This window comes from Lepidochelys kempii, chromosome 2 (genome assembly GCF_965140285.1).
Source record: "Lepidochelys kempii isolate rLepKem1 chromosome 2, rLepKem1.hap1, whole genome shotgun sequence".
NCBI classification, from domain to species: domain Eukaryota; kingdom Metazoa; phylum Chordata; order Testudines; family Cheloniidae; genus Lepidochelys; species Lepidochelys kempii.
In genome coordinates, this window is record NC_136381.1 from 34,382,020 (window position 1) to 34,401,283 (window position 19,264).

Consider the following 19,264-nt stretch of genomic DNA (forward strand, 5'->3'; position numbering starts at 1 on the left):
TATATATCAGTATAACTCCCTCCTATTTCAATGGAGTTATTCCAGATTTACAAGAGTATAAAGTGTAATCAATATTAGTTCTGTCGGTAAAAGCAGATCAAATCTGTGAGTGAATGCTCAGTATGTTCCCAATTATATTTAGCTCACCCTTGATTAATAATGACATGAGCTGGCCCATACAAATTACCCACTTTTTATAAAATGTTATCTCAGTGTGGTCCACAAAATCTTTTCTGTTAAAGTGTCTTCTTCATTATTAATGATAATGGTGATAATAAATCAAGATGTTACTTACATTTATGGTCCCATTAGATTCTCTGAAAGATGCATTTCATTATCCCAGCACAGATGTTCTGAATGAACCTGCTAAAATTCAAATGACTGCCTGGTGAAATGTTATTTTTGTCATAATTTGTATTTACCATATGAAATTTCCTTTGGGCAGGCTACAGGAAATAGTTTCTTGCAGTGATGTATTTCTGCTGTGGTGGCTAATTGTGTGCTACATTTTGAAACATAATTCATTTAATCTGTATTTATTTATAGCTGGTTGGCCCAATTACTCCATTACTCTCCTATATTGCTTTTACACTGGTGTAACTCCATTGTTTTCAATGGATAGTAAAGCCATACTCTGGATTTGCACCCATGTAAATAGTGATAGTGATGAGGCTCATCTTAAAGGAAATTAATTCAAAATATTTATTTTAACATAACAAAACAACAACAACATTTTTTTCCATTTACTTGAGAGGAACAGGGGCTGGAAAAGAAACATGTTTTTCTTTCCTTTTTTGGCAAATGGGATATAAAGTAAATTTGAAAAATGAGCCAGAGCTTTATGATTATAGGAGCTTAGCCTCCTACGTTTCCTGAAATTGCTTTTTGGATAAGATTAAGAAAGAAAGGACAGAGCATTGGAAATAAAGTTTGTGTGTTTGTGTGTGTGTGTGCTTGTCTGTATTAGAAAAGGTGTACTGGCAAACCCTCCTAGTGGAGATGCAGTTTATACTGGCAAAACAGGGCTTTACACTAGTTCTCTGATCAAAATAAGCTATATTGGCAAAACACTTTTTTGCCAGTATAACTGCATTCATACTATGGCTTTCGCCAGTATAAAAATGCAACAACAACAAAAAAACCAACACCCATAAGTGACATTACTAGAACAGCAAAAGTTTCTAGGATAAACCATGCCTCAATTTACGTTGCCAGATTCCTAAATCATACATTTGTATTTTATTTATCATTTTATTCTGTAATTTCTATTTCATCAGTGTCAATGCTGCCCTCTTTTTATGTTAATAACAGGTAGCAACAGCCATCACAATAGAAGAAAACAAAGCCTTTTACACCATAAAAAAAAAATCTAACAAATATAGCAAACACGCTGTTACACAACTCTAACACACAGCACCACTGTACATGTCACGTTACTCTCCATGGCCTAGACGAGGAACCTAAACTTAGGCACTATTTTTCAAAAGTGATGAGCCCCCAGCTCCTGCCTTTGACCTCAAGTAGAGCTGTTCACTGCTAAGCACTTTTGCAAGTCAGGCCCCTTAGTTTGGTGCTTAAATATGGAATTAGAAGCCTAATTTAAGTTCCTACTTTTTGAGAATCTTGGCTGATGTTTCTAGAACTCTCCAGAGACCTGACGCAGCTTTGTTTCTTTATGCAGGTCCCACGCAGCTTCTTCACACAATCTGACTACTAAAGGTACAAGAGCCTTTTTTTTGTCTACAGAGTCTGCCACACAGAACAGCTCACCCCACCTCACTGAAGCTTCATCTTGTTTGTCATCTCATCTGAAAACATTGCTTTTCTCTCTTGCCCTTCATTTCTCTCTCTCTCTCTGCTATTTTTCCTCTAGACTCTGTATTCATTAAGCCTGGAAAGCATTATGAAATACAGTTTGTAGGAAAGATGAAACACAAAATAAATCTGTCTTGCGTTGTACTGAAAGTGATGAAGCCTCTAAAGTGGCATCAGTGCTGATGAAATAGTGAATTCTAAAAATTCTTCAAATTAAAGGGATGTGTTCTCCACAACTCATATGCTTAACTTTTTCAGTTCTGCTCAGCACACATCAGGGGAGAGACTATATACCCCTTATTATCAAGATTTTTTAAAGTTCAGATTTAAAAACACAACCGGTTAGACAACTCATGTTTGTACACAGTATCTGGGAGCACAACATGCACAGTAGCAGTGACTTCCCATGCAAAGCAGGTGTATGCAAAAGTGCACACATATAAGCAGTTGTGTATGTGAAGTAGCATTAGCTTTATAGTGACATTAAATTAGGAAGATAATGCAAATACCAAAGAGGACAGGGAAATAAAACAAGTTGCCAACAGCTGAGAACTTAACAACATGGGCAGGAAATAAAAACTTGACATTCATGATGGAAGAAACAAAAGTTAAAACATCCAAGGAAAATGTTCCTCGATATGGGAGGAACAAACTGCCCTAACAGCAGAAAAGAACTCTATTTCTCCAACAGTCATGCAAATCTGATTGAACAAATGGCACAAATTGAAAAGGCCCACAAGCACGGGCAAATGTTTGAGAGCACTATTTCAGCACTATATGACAGCACTTTCCCCTCAACGGCCCCATTTCTCTCACTCTTCTTGTCTTTTGTTTCGGTTAGTAAAGAGTTGTCAGGATGTGCTGAGAGTCTTCAGACCCTGTTCAGATATTATAGCTGTCATACTTCATCCCAAGCTCAGGCAAATCTGTCAGTTTTCCTTTTGCACTCTAGTAAAATGTGAAGTGATTAGATAGAGATCTATTACTGATGACTGGGAGGCCCATTTTAAATTAGTAAGATTTGTGCTTTGTCTGAATATTGAGGGTGATGTTAGTTAAGTTTAGATTATGTGGAATGTTCAGAACAGCCACTGTGTAACCCGGACATAACACAGTGTGGCTCCTTTGTAGGCGATGACTCTTGTACAGTGGTTTATGAATCTGCTACTGCCTCTGATCTAACGGTCTTGTTGCTTTAGCTTGAGCAGTAGAGGTTTATGATCCTTAGGTGTTCATGTAGTCCTACTGCTTATTCCTCACTTGTAGTCATGAGCCCATATCACAATTAATTCCCTTGGGAAGGACTGTAATGTGACAGCTGAAGTAAGCAGTTAATAATTGATATTGTACTATGACATAATTCTATGTTTGTTAATAAAAAAAAGAGCCAAGAATAACACAAAACAAATGGTTACATGAGACACCGAGAAACTTTTAAAATGAATGTTTTTAAAAGTTTTTCACAAGATGTTAGTGTCTCTTTACATAAGTGGTTTTTCATAAAACAATACGAACAAGAGATGTTACCAAATGCTTTGCGTTTTGATGGTACTGTTAGTGTTACTCTCTGTCATCTGTCACACTCTCTTAAGGAATTGAAGGGTCAGAGTAAGGCATTTTTGTACCTCCTTTGGCAAACAATTATGTTTTCCCTGTATATTGCCTTCGGAACTGGATGGTGTTTCATAACACTGAGTTACTGTGCTCCCTCTGTTGGCTTTGTGACTACGGAACACAACCAAAACATGTCTCCAATCCTACAGCCATCCTTATGCAGTGGCTTTCAGGAGTTTGGCCTACACTAGAAACTGAAGGATTTGGCTCTATGTTCTATATAAACAGTGATAACTTTGTTTCCTTTTTAAAAAAATTTAGCATCAAAGTGATCTTTTTAGTTAGACAGAATACAGAGCAATTCCCAGAGCAATCATTTTAACAAGTTTAAATTTGGGACCTAAAATATATAACAATGTCAACTTTAATTCTTACTCTGAACTTACCAGCATGAACTTGTTTGAGTAACCTGTTAATCATCAGATAAATATTGACATTTAACCATTGGTTTAAGATTAACATAGTGCAATAAAAAAACAACAGAAAGAAGTAAATCTGGCTGAGAGAATTAGAGACACTCAGACACTGTTGTAATGCACTTTCTTAATCTATTTATCATGGTAATAATTAGCCTGTGTTGCTCTATCTCAGGCACTGATTGCTGCTGGCAGAGAACGCTGTGCAAACAAGGTCAAAACAAGGTAAAATTTCTGTGTAAATCTGTTGCTGACCCAATTAAATTAATGTGCTAGTTTTTAGTTACTTTATATCCACCTGTAAACACAACAGAACTGAAATTTGAGAGTGTCTATACTGCAATTAGACATCCACAGCTGGCCCATGCCAGCTGACTCAGGCTCTGGCTAAGAGGCTGTTTAATTGCAGTGTACATGTTTGGGCTCAGGCTGTAGCCTGAGCTCTCGGACCCTGTGAGTTGGGAGGGTCCCAGAGCTCTGGCTGTAGGCAAAGCTGGAACATCCACGCCACAATTAAACAGCTCCTTAGTCCAAGCCCCGTGAGCCTTAGTCAGCTGGCCTGGGCCAGCCACATGTGTCTAGTGCAGCGTAGACATACCCTGATATTTTTCTATCTATGACACTCTGTCCACTCCTGCTGTGGCATTAAATTCATCTTCAGGAAGTCACGAACAACTGTCAGAATTAACTCCAATTATAGTGATCTAGAAAATCTTTCTAGACAAATACGTCAAAACAAAAAAAGCCCCCAAATAATAACAGACATTCTGAATGAACAGGAACTTGTAGGCTAGACTCAAAGTAAACTGAAGTTGATGGGAGTTGGGTCCACAATGCAGCTTTGAGTTAGCTTCTGCAGCTCACAATTACTCGTAAAACTTGCATGCTATTAGACAGCTTGCTTAATTCTAATCCTTCGCTGATTTATGTGAAGGGTTTTCCAGAACAGAATGATTTTCTGGTAATACACCATTAACCCTTTTTACTGAAATGGACTACCTTGGTTGTATGTGGATTTACCTTGTTTCTTTTTCATTTCTAGTAAAGTAATTTTGGTTAGCTCTTGCAGAGTTACAGAAAGCTACAGTAATGGGCATGTGTTTAAGATGGAAGAAAGAGTTTAGACTTACTTAAGATTTTGTTTAAGATGCTGGACAAGTTACAATAAAATATATATGATTTATAGCTCTCTTTTCTTCTTTCAGATTTGCACTGCTCCTAGTTTCCACTAAGCAGTGAAAAAATCCTTCCTTGGACTTCCCTGCTTTGGAAAGCCTTCTCTTCTCTATTTTTATAAGTAGATCCAAGTCTGTGAAACGCAGGCTCTTATCTTTACCTCAACAATTCTTCAAGTCTAGAGGTCATATACCTTCCGACTTTTCTTAGTTACTGCCTAGTTTCTTCAAATATGAATAACATGTAAGTTTTCAGAGAAAATTAACTATACAGAAAGTTTGGAATGGTATTATCATGCCATTTTTGAGCTAGGAGGAAACCAAGGAAGGTTAGACAAAAGTAAAAAAATTCAAATTAGGGTAATTGTTTGTGATGATCTATAACTAAGGCTAAGATTTTGTCATGGTTATTTTTAGTAAAAGTCATGGACAGGTCATGGGCAATAAACAAAACTTCACGGAAGCTGTGACTTGTCTGTGACTTTTGCTGCTGCAGCTCCATGGTTTTCCCTGCCACCGTGGTGGTTGGGAGCTGTGGGGTTCCCCCTCTGCCCAGGGTAGCTGGAAGCTGCAGGGGGGTGGGAGGAGCTGCAAAGAGAAAACAAGACACCCCCACCCACTTGCCCAAGGCTGTTGTCCATCCCTGGAACCCTGAGGAGGGCCCCCTCAGGATTCTGTCAACTGTCACTGGGACCTGCCAGGGCCCCGCTGGCTGCCAGCTCAAGTCCCGCAGTCCCAGGAGCTGAAGCAAAGAATGTTATGGAGGTCTCTGGAAGTCACAGAAGCTAGCTGCAACCTTAAGTATGGAGAAGTGGTAGCTTCTCCATAATAAAAGTTGCCCTTTAAGCTGCTCCAGATGTACTGTGCTACTTTTGATCACCTGCAGTCTCATCATGTAACCTTATTTCAATGCATTATTCAGTACCTCCATATGTACTACAAATTCAGCAGGATGTTCTTTCAGATTTCCATGGCTGTGTGTCTGCTGGATGAAATTAACATTTCTCTTCAGAATTCGAGCAAATATATTAAGTATAAGAAAACCTCACTCACTCCCACCCAGTAGAACCTCCCTAACGGATGGGAGACCTACTGCAAATTAGTGACATTTTTTTTGCTATAACTAGTGTTGACATCTCATTCCCTGCTGGCCAGTCAGGCAAGACCATGTCACTCACTCACTCTAGCCTTGGCAAACAACTACTTGCATTTCTGTTACTACTACTGAGAGGAAACTGTGCCAGACAGTAGTTCTCTGCTCTGCTGGAGTCATGGGGGGGGGGGGGCGGGGTGTGTGAAATGGAACAAACCACCAGTTTCAGAAGAGGCTGCTAGATTCAAGCAGTGAAGAGAGGACTGCACTAGATTAGATTTCTGAGCTACTGTCTTCACCAGCTGCACTGTCCTTCAGCCACACTGCTGTGAGTGAGATGCCATCCCCACTGTCAGCTCTGTCCCTGGCTGCTCCTCTGTGACTGTGTTGCGCCTTTTCTGGCTGTTTTGGCGAGCATCAGCTTTTCATCAGAATGTTTATGCACTGAGTTTCTCAGAACTCTCCCTCCTGGAACCCAATCCTGTTCCCATTAAAGTCATTGACAAGATGCCTGTTGGTTTATTATTTATTTATTTGCATTATATTAGCATCTAAGAGCCCTGATCAGGAATCAGTACCTCACTGTGCTAGGCACTGTGTGCTCTACAACATAACTGAAGCACAAATATAGGACATTAACTGTATGTGCCACTGTGGCTTGTTGCTTATGTAAGAGCTCATAGGTGGAAGTCAGAAATCACAATATTTCTGAAGTTTCTTTAAATTCTGTACATGTAAGAGGGCTTTACATTAAAGCAACCATTTTTTATTAACTATAATAATAGAATCAAAGGACTGGAAGGGACCGCAAGGTATCATCTAGTCCATTCCCCTGCATTCATGGCAGGACTAAGTATTATCTAGACCATTCCTGACAGGTGTTTGTCTAACTTGCTCTTAAAAATCTCCAATGATGGAGATTCCACAACCTCCCTAGGCAATTCATTCCAGTGCGGAAACACAGCAGTTCCGTGCCTTGCTCTCTACTCTCCAGCCCACAGAAGTCGCTGTGTGAACTCCATGCAGTTAAGGCTCTGCAGTTTGGGTGAAATCCTCCCCAGCCTTCTACACAAGGATGAATTTTTCTTGTTTGAGGACAAGTGTGTGGTGAATTTGTCCATGGAGAGGAGGCAGGGCAGTTGAGGGAGCCGAGCAGGAAAGCAGCCTATATCTACTTCATGCTCCTTTTGGAACTGGACAGAGTGCCGATTGGTAATTCCATCTGGGATCCACATAAGTTCTGGAAGCACAGACTCGCTTCCATGACTTCCACCTCCTCAAAAAGGCTGATGGTGAAGAGATGACAGTTCCTATGCCATCATCATATCCTGACCCCAGGTTGGGAGTGGAGGGTTTCCTTACTCACTAACTATCATGTACTTAACTTGCATACACAACACTTTACTCAGATTTCACCTAAAGTACTTCAGACCACTACAAGTCTTTAGGAGATAAATGCTGCAATATGAGGTGATGCTGAAGTCGAACAGCTTAACCTGAAAGAATGGAGTGTGGGTGTTGAGCTGAAGAGCGAGGTTTTGAAATAGTAAAAACAGAAATAAATGATGAAGGAAAGGATGCTTGGAAACAACACTAGACACATTTTTTAAAAAGTCAGAAGTCAAATTTACCCTTGGTAGTTTATACTGCCTGCAAACTATAATTACGGAGTCTCCTGTTTGACATTATTTTTAAAACTTGAGTCTTAGGCCTAGTCACAGTGAAACAAAAACAAATAAAATTAATAAAAACAAGTGGAATGCTTCTGCCACTTGAAAAGTGACATTAACACCACTGAATTTCTCTGCAAAAGAAAACTCTTTAATGTTAGCAACAGACTATAGCCCCCAGTGAGCAATAAGGAAGTCAGCAACTCTGTTCCATCCAGCTAAAGAACACCTGATTGACTGACCAGCAATGTGGGGATGCCTTCCACATACTAATTGAAACATTTGAACTGAATGATGGCTTTAAGCTCACCAATGGTACAGTATCTCCTCAGCTCACTCCTCCGTGGATTGCGCCTTTGCGAATTTGTGGTGTTGTTCTGCTCCTCTTCAGAAGTAGCTGTGTTAGTGACAGGTATCAATTTACTGGCTTGTGGGGCCTCTTGTGCTTCTGCTGCCAGAGGGTTGTATCCTGGTGCAGTAACATCTACAGACTGGGACTTTTTCTTTAACCTATAGGCAAAGAAAACGTGCTATTAATACTTGTTTTATAGCTACAATATTGAACTGCTTTTACTTTACAAAGAATAGTGATGCAATAAATCAACAATGTATTTATATTACAGTAGTGCCGAGAGGCCCCAACTGTGATCAGACTTTCTTTGTGGTAAATAAGTAGTGAGAGATTGTAAACTCTTTGGGGAAGGAATGATCTAAACAGACCAGTCAGATAAGAGATGGGAGGAAGGAAGTATTATTGCCAGAAATGGGGGAACGGAGGCACAGAGAAATTAACTAATTTGTTCACGGTTGCACAGGAAATCAAAGAAATGTAGGACTGAGAAGGATCTCAATAGGTCATCTAGTCCAGTCCTCTGCACTGAAGCAGAATTAAGTATTTATCTAGACTACCCCTAACAGGTGTTTGTCTAACCTGTTCTTAAAAACTTCCAATGACAGATTTCACAATTTTCTTAGGTAATTTGTTCCAGTGCTTAACTACCCTTACAGTTGGAAGTTTTTCCTAATCTCCGGGGATCCTAGAAATCCATTTGCCACAGAAAAACGTGGAATTTTCATTTTTACAGAGAATCTTTAGTTTTTACATTTTGTGAAAAATTAAAAGCATATACAGTAGAACCTCATTTATCCATCTCTCCGTATTAATCGAACTGGGGCTGATAGCTGTCAGTCCAGCACGGTGCTGCTCCAGCTTCAACGGAAGCCTGAGCCCTGTCACCTAGGGATGACAGCATGAGCCCCGTCGCCAGTCGCCAGGGCTGAAGCTATTTGACTATTCTCTGGATTATCCAAATTTTAGATTATCTAATCTGGCCCGGTCCCAATTAGACTGGATAAATGGGGCTCCATTGTGTATTGTGGCTAGGGAAACTAAAGTTCAGCATTTCATTTTAATCCCAGAAAAACACAGATTTTTATGTTTTACTGCCCTATTGACTGATGTGGTCCCTCAAGGGTTGCAGCACATTAGTGGGGTGCATGAGAGGGGATACTGCACAGGCACTCATTGTGGATGTACAAAGAAGGCTACAGCCTCCGGTTCCAGAAAGGAGGTACATGTTTCAGAAACACTGTTTGATGTGGTGCATGCACATTAAACAAAGACACATTTCACACATCTGCTGGTGTCACTGCTAATGTCTCATTAAAGCAAGCCATTTGTTTCTGTTTACACCACACCGTATTTTACTTAGAGCGGATGTCACATGCTTCATTAATTCCAGCCATCAAAGACTTTCTATGCAGTAAATCCTCTATTGTACTAACTTACTGGTACAGGGGCAGTTATACCAAGTCTGTCCCATAGTATCCTGCCAGACTACAAAAGTGTGTGATACTGTGTAGAATGTAATGTGAATTTGTTAGTCTATTTTAGAATATTGGTTTCAGAGTAACAGCCGTGTTAGTCTGAAACCAAAAAGAAAAGGAGGACTTGTGGCACCTTAGAGACTAACCAATTTATTTGAGCATAAGCTTTCGTGAGCTACAGCTCACTTCATCAGATGCATCGGATGAGCTGTAGCTCACGAAAGCTTATGCTCAAATAAATTGTTAGTCTCTAAGGTGCCACAAGTAGTCCTTTTATTTTAGAATATGTATATAATCTGATTTATAATTATGTAATTTGTAGTTGTGATGCACCCTAGCCCACCACCATACACCTCAGCCTGCTAACCTCAGGTACAGCTTTATGAAATGCCAACAAAGAAACCTCAGTGATAAGTGTGGATTCAAACTGGGCTTTTGGATACCAGAGAATTCAATAAAGTGGTCTCCCAAAACTCAATAAAGTGGTCTGGATAAGCCAAGAGGAAAAGGTCTCGGAGGGAATCCTTGCATATATATATATATCTCATTGTGACACTGCAGCCAATATTCTTCATAGTGATATTATTATGATATGGTTATAGTACAATTATGATGTATTTTATGCAAGATGGGTCATGTGAGGTATCATTGGAAAAGTTATGATTTGCTGAATATGATTATCCTATTTGTATGTGTAATGCTGACAGACCCCAGTTATCAGTTGGCAGGATCAAACCGGGGATTCCTGGAGCTTAGTGCATGAGCTTCTACCGCATGAGCTAAAAGCCAACTGGCTGTTAGCTAAGGCTGTAGAGCAGACTCATTTTATCTCTCTCTCTAAGTGGTCTCCGTGCCACTAGATGGGACAGAACACCACACCCAGGAGGTGTGTGGGTTACATATGCACATATCATTTTTGTATCAGAAATTATGAATATTGACTACGTATCTGTATTTCAAATGCATTTAACCTGGGTAAGGCCCACTAGACAAGATGCTTTCAGTCTAGGTAGGTGGTTGGGAAGGGCCTATTCAAGGCAATGAGCCATTAAGGAGAACAGTAGGCCTTAGGAGATGCTTTTCTCCCACTTGGTGAGCCTTCCTGAAAAAGCTACAGGCAGCCTGTGAGTGATGGCTGCTATGACTCTACAAGGACATGTGACCGGTCCATATGATTCTGGACTCCACCTTGGGACATCAGTAGTTTTCCACAGATGGATCTGGGAACCAAGTTTTGGAACAAAAGGTTCCCACCCTATGCAAAAGCTATATAAGGCAGAAAGTGACATCATCTGTGATTCTTCACTCCCCACACAAGAAGACTCCTGGAAACACCTAGGAACAAAGACTGAACTGGGGGGAAGTGCTGGACCCAGGCTAAAGGGATTTCTAGCTCATGTATGAAATACCTGGGGATTCCAAGCTGTAAAGCAAGTGCAGCTTGCCCCTTAAGAATCTGCAGCGTGCTTGTATCATTTTTCAGGGTGAGACTCTGCTAATTCATATCCAGTCTAACTAGTATATTAAGCTTAGTTTGTGTTTTTTTATTTTCTATCACTTGTAATCACTTAAAAGCTATCTTTTGTAGTTAATAAACTTGTTTTTGTTTTAATCTAAACCAGTGAGCTTTGACTGGAGTGCTGGGGGAAAATCTCTGCTTGGCTACCACAACTGTGCATTGTTCCCTTCACATTGAGGGAGAGGCGGACCAGGTATCAAACCCATATACTGGCCAGATTTGACCAGTTCCAGATGGCACCCTGGGGGGAACCCATTACATTCATTATTCTGAGCATGCAACTACAGACTTTTGTGTTTTAACTTCAAAAACAATCACTTCTACGAATTGCTTCAGTTATCACCTCTGCTTGACCAACTGGCTCCTCATATTCCAAAACAGCAACTCTGAGTGACAGGTCACTGTGAAGGTTTCCCTCAATCCTTTCTCCATTAATTTCCAATCCACTTATTGTCAGGAATTCCATTCACTATGCTTTCTTGTAGCCAACAGGGTTACCAAGAGCGCAGTGCTACTCCCTCTACCCCAACCTGGGTCTGGCAAATGTGCAATCCATAATAAACTGTTAAATATGTGAAACTGAGGGTGATAGTAGACTAATTTTATGGAATTACAAGAAGGCAGGGCTACGACGAGCACCTTAGAAATAAGAGAGCTAGATATGTTTCTTCCCTATGCCTCTTAGATTCTTGAAAATTACTTTTTTGTTATAGGCAAGAGAGAATGCTAAATACCATCATTCATATGAAAATTTCATAAAATAGAGGAAGTCTTATTAACCTTTAACAATGGTTCCAATTAGCTATGCAATTATAGTTAAAAACACAGGGAACAGAACAGAATGCGTAGGTGGTGAAAGGAAACGGAGGCCCTAGCTCATTAACAACAAGCAGGGAAACATCTGCTTACTTCAATCTCCCAAATTTTATAGGGTATAAGGAACAATAAAACAGGGCTGGAGGCTGAAGTCTTAATCAGATGCTTAGAAAGAAGCAAAGGGACTCTATATAAGTAGCTCCCAGCTAATCAGACAGGAAGAAGCCTCTAAGGAGACAGGGCTTCAGACTCATTTTTTAGAATTCTGAGTGTTAGGTTATTATACATAATAGAAGCCAGCCTGAATTTTCTCTTTCTTTTGTTATTAGCTGCACACCCCAACAGCAAAGACTGGTGGGTAAAACTCATTGTCTAAAATACTTATTTTTTTCTGAATCAGCAGCTGACAGAGGAGTGTCAGTAAATAGAGCAATATGTTAACAACAACAAATGAAGAAGCACTATAATGACCAGGGTGTGTCCAGCCAGGCCTTGGGGTCAGGGCAGGAGTCAGGGCTAGTAGTCAGTGCCAAGGGTCAGAACTGAAGTCTACATCAGGTGCCATGTCAGGGGTCAGAGCTGGAGACGTCAGGTACCAAGCTGAAGGTCAGAGCCAGAAATAACATCAGGGGTAAGGCGTAGGAGCAGGGACCTGGAGTAGGGCAAGACAGCAGGAACTGGGAGTAGGGGGGAGTCTGGGATGGGAAGACAGGAACCTGGAGTAGGCAAGAATGCAGGGCTCAGGAGTCAGGTAAGTCGGAGAGGTCCATAGTAGCAGCCAGCCAGAGATTCTTCTAGTTGCTAAGACAACTTCCTGTTGTTGCTTCCAGGAGCATATAGAGCTCCTCAGCCAATCAGGGAGCTGGATATTTCCCCCAACTGGGAGCTTTAAGGGCAGGGCCCTCCACAAGCTAGCCCTTTGCTGAACCCTTCCCTGGTTCCTCAGATGAGCTGCTGGGTGGCAATCGTGGTCTGAGGCCTGGGTGTGAGACCCATAATCCCTCACAAGCACCTAGTGCACTGTGCAGGCAATAGACAATGGAGACCAATGGTGAAATCCTGGCCCCTTGAAGTCACTGCCAAAATTTCCATTGACTTCAATGAGCACAGGATTTCACCCAATTCTTTAATAGGCCTATGACTGGCGATCCTATAAGGACAAATGCAAAATATTCCACTTAGAATGGAACAATCAGGTACACACATACAAAATGGCAAATGATTGCCAAGGAAGGAGTACTGCAGACAGGCATATGGGGGTCATAGTGGATCATAAGTGAACAGTGTAACACTGTTGCAAAAAAAGCAAATATCATTCTGGGATGTATTAGCAGAATTGTTGTAAGCAAGACACAAGAAGTCATCCTTCTGCTCTACTCCACATTGATTAGGCCTCAACTGGAGTATTCTGCTTTCAGTTCTGGGCGCCACATTTCATGAAAGATGTTGACAAATTGGAGAAAGTCCAAAGCAGAGCAACAAAAATGATTAAAGGTCTAGAAAACTTGACCTAGGAGGGAAGACTGAAAAAATTGGAGAAGAGAAGACTGAAAGGGGACATGATAACAGTTTTAGAGTACGTAAAAGGTTGTTACGAGGAGGAGGGAGAAAAACCTCTTTAACCTCTGAGAATAGGACAAGAAGCAATGGGCTTAAATTGCAGCAAGGGCAGTTTAAGTTGGACATGAGGAAAAATGTCCTAACTGTCTTGGCAGTTAAGCAATAGAATAAATTGCAAAGGGAGGTTGTGGAATCTCCATCATTGGAGATTTTTAAGAGCAGGTTAGACAAACACCTGTCAGGAATGGTCTAGATAATATTTAGTCTTGCCAGTGGTGCAGCGGACTGGACTAGATGACCTCTCGAGGTCCCTTCTAGTCCTACAGTTCTATATTTGTTCCACACCTGAGTCTGATGCAGACTAGACGTGACAACATTCTAGGTGTGCTACAAAATGTAGCCATTTTCTAGTTCTTTATCTGATGTCAGTGAGTTGACTGTAGTAAGAACAGGAAGAAGTGGGTTCAGAAGTGAAGATTTTATTTTCAGGAGGTTGGTAGAGTTTCTTTGCAGATAGTGGTTTGATCTAATTTTAATACATGCCTTAAAAAAGGAATTGTAAGGCCCCCAACAGTATCAGCACTTTTTTACAGGTGAGAAATTGCAGATTAGCATAAGGCCAAATAAGTGAGGACTGACATTTTGGGAGGGTCAGTGTTAAATACCCTGGACTGAGACACACTTGCTGTATGCTGTGATGTCCCAGTGGTTTAAAAAGACTACCTGTATGGGAGCCTACAGAAAGTCTGGGTGTATTTCTGATTATGCAAACTTCCACGGTAGCAACTGAAATCTGTCTCATTCCTTAGAAAGACATGTATTTACTTGAGAACACTGGATTAAATCCACCCCTGTAGAAATGGACAGCAGAAAGCATATACACCCATAAGCCATCAAAACAGAGGATTTAAGTGGTGCAAAAGTATTCTGCTAGTCCTCTACACAGAAGTGAATTTCACCCATTACGAGAAGATGTACAGTTACTGAGCAGGCTAATTTTCAAAGTTAGAAGCAGCTGCTGTGCAAACTATTTCTTTTTCTCAAAATGAATAGAGGCATATGACTTTAGGGACCAATTAATCACAAAATTTCATTTTGTAATAGCAAGTTATATTTCTATAAAACACATCATGAAAAAGAAAACTAATGTCACCCTCAAAACAAATCCTGGGAACAGCTATAACAAACGTCTGGCAGTTCAGTCAGTGAAAAAAAACAACAGATTTAAACCATTCACAGTAAAAAAGAAAAAAATCCCAAGTGGATGGGAACTTTTCCAGTGTGATCGTTCTGTGAAATTGCCAGTGCAGGTCCTTCACCTCCTGCAAATAAGATTGTAAAGGAAAGCTTAATGCACTATTATCTGCTATATATAATATAATACTGTTTCTCTGTGCGCCAAGTGATTATTGCAGAGATTTTTATTGTGCGCACAGCATGAGAACAAAAATAAGTCCCTTGAAAGGCTGTGCTTGCTTTTCCAGCGATGTGTTCAGTACCTGTGGTATTTGTGACTCCCCAAAGGTTTTGGTTAAGAATTTAATTCCTTTGTAACAAGAACAGTGATTTAGGATATGAAACTAATGTTCCTCCAATCCACACCTAGAATGGTCTCCTTTTTTTCTGTTCTGGAAAATAATCCAAGAACAGAAGTCCTAAGTCTACCACACCACATTGCAAAGCACAGGCCCCTCAGCTAATGGACTGGGTCCTAGCTACACTGACATCTGTACAATGCCTGAGGACTGTTCTTGCTAAACTGTCTCCACCTGTAGCTTTACTTCCCTTACTTGCACGATATAGAGATATATGATAGGAAGAAGTGGTACAGTGTTCACCTGTGGCTAAATTAAGGCATTAAGATTTGTGTCTTCTGGGTTCTCTTTCCATTTTGCCAATGAAAGTTGCCAGAGTTATAAATATTGTGTGAAAGCATACATAGATTGACTTGCTTCAGAGTAGCAGCCGTGTTAGTCTGTATCCGCAAAAAGAAAAGGAGTACTTCTGGCACCTTAGAGACTAACCAATTTATTTGAGCATAAGCTTTCATGAGTTACAGGTAAAATGCAAATAATATCTATCACACAGAATTGTTGTGAGACTTCATTATGTCTGTACAGTGCTTTGAGATCCCCAAATGAAGAGTGCTATATATGATGTTTCCACCTCTTGTGACTTTATTATCTCTCTCACGATATTTGGTGATTTTCTTAAACTCTGAGCTCCTGGAAGCACAGGATTACATGAGAATTTCAGCTTTAATTTTAAAAAGTAGTGAGGTTTCTAGCCCTCATGGCTGCAATGATAACTTTGAAAATGTGACCTAAGTTTGTCCTAAAGGAACCAGAACCAGAAGACAAATACCGCCCCCCCACCCCAATTTATTATTTTTTAAAAATCTCTTGATTTTCTGGGTCCTGACTCAGATTTTTTAATTTTGAAGGCTGGCAATCGTAATTCAATAGGTGGGAGGGGGAGAAAGAATAAGTGTAGAAATGGCAGAAGTGCTACATGACTTTTATATTTAAATTTTCACCAAAAAGGTTAGTAGCGATTAGATGTCTAACATAGTGAATGCCAGTGAAAATCAGGTAGGATCAAAGGCTAAAATAGGGATGTCAAGGTTCCTTCCCCACTCTGAACTCTAGGGTACAGATGTGGGGACCTGCATGAAAACCTCCTAAGCTTACTTTTACCAGATTAGGTTAAAACTTCCCCAAGGTACAAACTATTTTACCCTTTGCCCTTGGACTTCCACTGCCACCACCAAATGTTTATCTGGGTTGATTTTTATTAGGAAAGCGTTGTTTGGAAACGTCTTTCCCCCAAAAATCCTCCCAACCCTTGCACCCCACTTCCTGGGGAAGGTTTGGTAAAAATCCTCACCAATTTGCATAGATGACCACAGGTGCACAGATCCAAACCCTTGGATCTCAAGAACAATGAAAAAGCATTCAGTTTCTGAAAAAAAGGATTTTAATAGAAGTAAAAAGTGAAAAAGAATCACCTCTGTAAAATCAGGATGGTAAATACCTTACAGGGTAATTAGATTCAAAACACAGAGAATCCCTCTAGGCAAAACCTTAAGTTACAAAAAAACACACAGACAGGAATATCCATTCTATTCAGCACAGCTTAACTTCTCAGCCATTTAAAGAAATCATAATCTAATGCATATCTAGCTCGATTACTTACTAAATTCTAAGACTCCATTCCTGTTCTGTCCCGGCAAAAGCATCACACAGACAAACCCTTTGTTTTTCCCTCCCCCGAGCTTTTGAAAGTATCTTGTCTCCTCATTGGTCATTTTGGCCAGGTGCCAGCGAGGTTATCCTAGCTTCTTTGTCATAAATATAAAGGGAAGGGTAAACACCTTTAAAATCCCTCCTGGCCAGAGGAAAAATCCTTTCACCTATAAAGGGTTAAGAAGCTAGGTTAGATGTCTTCAAGTCATCAGGGCCTAATGAAATAAACCCTAGAATACCGAAGAAGCAGACTGAGGAGATATCTGAGCCATTGGTGATTATCTTCAAAAAATCATGGAAGACGGGAGAGATTCCAGAAAACTGGAAAAGGGCAAATACAGTGCTAATCTATAAAAAGAGAAATAAGGACGACCTGGAGAATTACAGACCACTGGGGTTAACTTCAGTACCCGGAAAGATAATGGAACAAATAATGAAGCAATCAATTTGCAACACCTAGAAGATAATAAGGTGATAAGTAACAGTCAATAGGGATTTGTCAAGAACAAATCATGTCAAACCAATCTAATAGCTTTCTTTTACAGGGCAACAAGCCAAATGGATAGTGGGGCACGGCAGATTTGGTATATCTTGATTTTAATAGGGCTTTTGATACCGTCTTGCATGACCTTCTTATAAACAAATTAGGGAAATACAACCATAGATCAAGCTAATATAAGGTGGGTACATAACTGGTTGGTAAACCATTCCAGAGAGTAATTATCAGTGGGGTTCTGCAGGGACCAGTTCTGGCTCTGGTTCTGTTCAATATCTTCATCAATGATTTAGATAATGGCATAGAGAGTACACTTATAAAGTTTGTGGATGATACCAAGCTGTGAGGGGGTTGCAAATGCTTTGGAAGATAGGATTACAATTCAAAATGATCTGCACAAACTGGAGAAATGGTCTTAAGTATATACGAGGAAATTCAATAAGTACAAATGCAAAGTACTCCACTTAGAAAGGAACAATCACTTGCACACATACAAAATGGGAAATGACTGCATAGGAAGGAGTACTGCAGAAAGGGATATGGAGGTCATAGTGGATCATAAGTCAATAGTGTAACACGGTTGCAAAAAAAGCAAACATCATTCTGATATGTATTACCAGGAATGTTGTAAGCAAGACATGAGAAGTAATTCTTCTGTTCTACTCCACGCTGATTAGGCCTCTATTGGAGTATGTTGTGTCCAGTTCTGGGCACCACATTTCAGGAAAGATGTGGACACATTGGAGAAAGTCCAGAGAAGAACAAAAAAATGATTAAAGAAAACATGGCGTAGGAGAGAAGATTGAAAAACTGGGTTTGTTTCGTCTGGAGAAGAGAACATGATAACAGTTTTCAAGTACATAAAAGGTTGTTACAAGTAGGAGGAAGAAAAATTGTTCTCCTTAACCTCTGAGGATAGGACAAGAAGCAATGGGCTTAAATTGCAGCAAGGCTGGTTTAGGTTTGACATTACGAACAACTTCCTGTCTTGATGGTTAAGCACTGGAATAAATTGCCTAGGGAGGTTGTGGAATCTCCATCATTGGAAATTTTTAAGAGCAGGTTAGACAAACACCTGTCAGGGATGGTCTACATAAGCAGTTCTCAAACTGTGGACTGGAACCCCAAAATGGGGTCGCCAGGGGTGGCTTAGACTTGCTGAGGCCCGGGGCTGACGCTGAAGCCTGAGCCCCACCACCCAGAGCTTCAGCCCGAGAGCTTCAGCCCTGGGCGGTGGGGCTTGGATTATAGGCCTCCCACCTGGGGCAGTGGGGCTCGTGCAGGCTCAAACTTTGGTCTCCCCCCACACACCCTCCTGGGAACATGTAATAATTTTTCTTGTCAGAAGGGGGTTGCAGTTCAATGAAGTTTGAGAACCCCTGGACTACATAATACTTAGTCCTGCCCTGGGTGCAGGGGACTGGATTAGATGACCTTTCGAGGTCCCTTCCAGTCCTCCAATTCCATGATGCTGGTCAGCCCCCAACTAAAACCTCTCCAGCACATCAAAGATTTACAACCTATCCTGAAAAATGATCCCTCACTCTCACAGATCTTGGGAGACAGACCAATCCTCGCTTACAGACAGCCCCCCAAGCTGATGCAAATACTCTCCAGGAACCACACACCAAAAACACTAACCCAGGAACCTATCCTTGCAACAAACCCCGATGCCAACTCTGTCCACATATTTATTCAAGTGACACCATCATAGGACCTAATCACATTAGCCACACCATCAGGGGCTTGTTCACCTGCACATCTACGAATGTGATATATGCCATCATGTGCCAGCAATGCCCCTCTACCATGTACACTGGCCAAACCGGACAGTCTCTACGCAAAAGAATAAATGGACACAAATCTGACATCAGGAATCATAACATTCAAAAACTGGTAGGAGAACACTTCAACCTCTCTGGCCACTCAGTAAAAGATTTGAGGGTGGCAATTTTGCAACAGAAAAGCTTCAAAAACAGACTCCAATGAGAAACTGCTGAGCTTGAATTAATATGCAA

At 40.7% G+C, this 19,264-nt stretch overlaps 1 protein-coding gene across 4 annotated transcripts in view; it reads right to left on the reverse strand.

Moving 5' to 3' along the window:
* OXR1 (oxidation resistance 1) overlaps positions 1-19,264 on the reverse strand; it is a 471,436-nt gene that overhangs the window by 240,991 nt on the left and 211,181 nt on the right. For all 4 annotated transcript variants that reach the window (XM_073330328.2, XM_073330326.2, XM_073330327.2 and 1 more), the window contains exon 3: positions 8,094-8,293. In XM_073330328.2, coding sequence (XP_073186429.2) covers positions 8,094-8,293 — 200 coding nt within the window. The remainder of the gene's footprint in view (positions 1-8,093; positions 8,294-19,264) is intronic.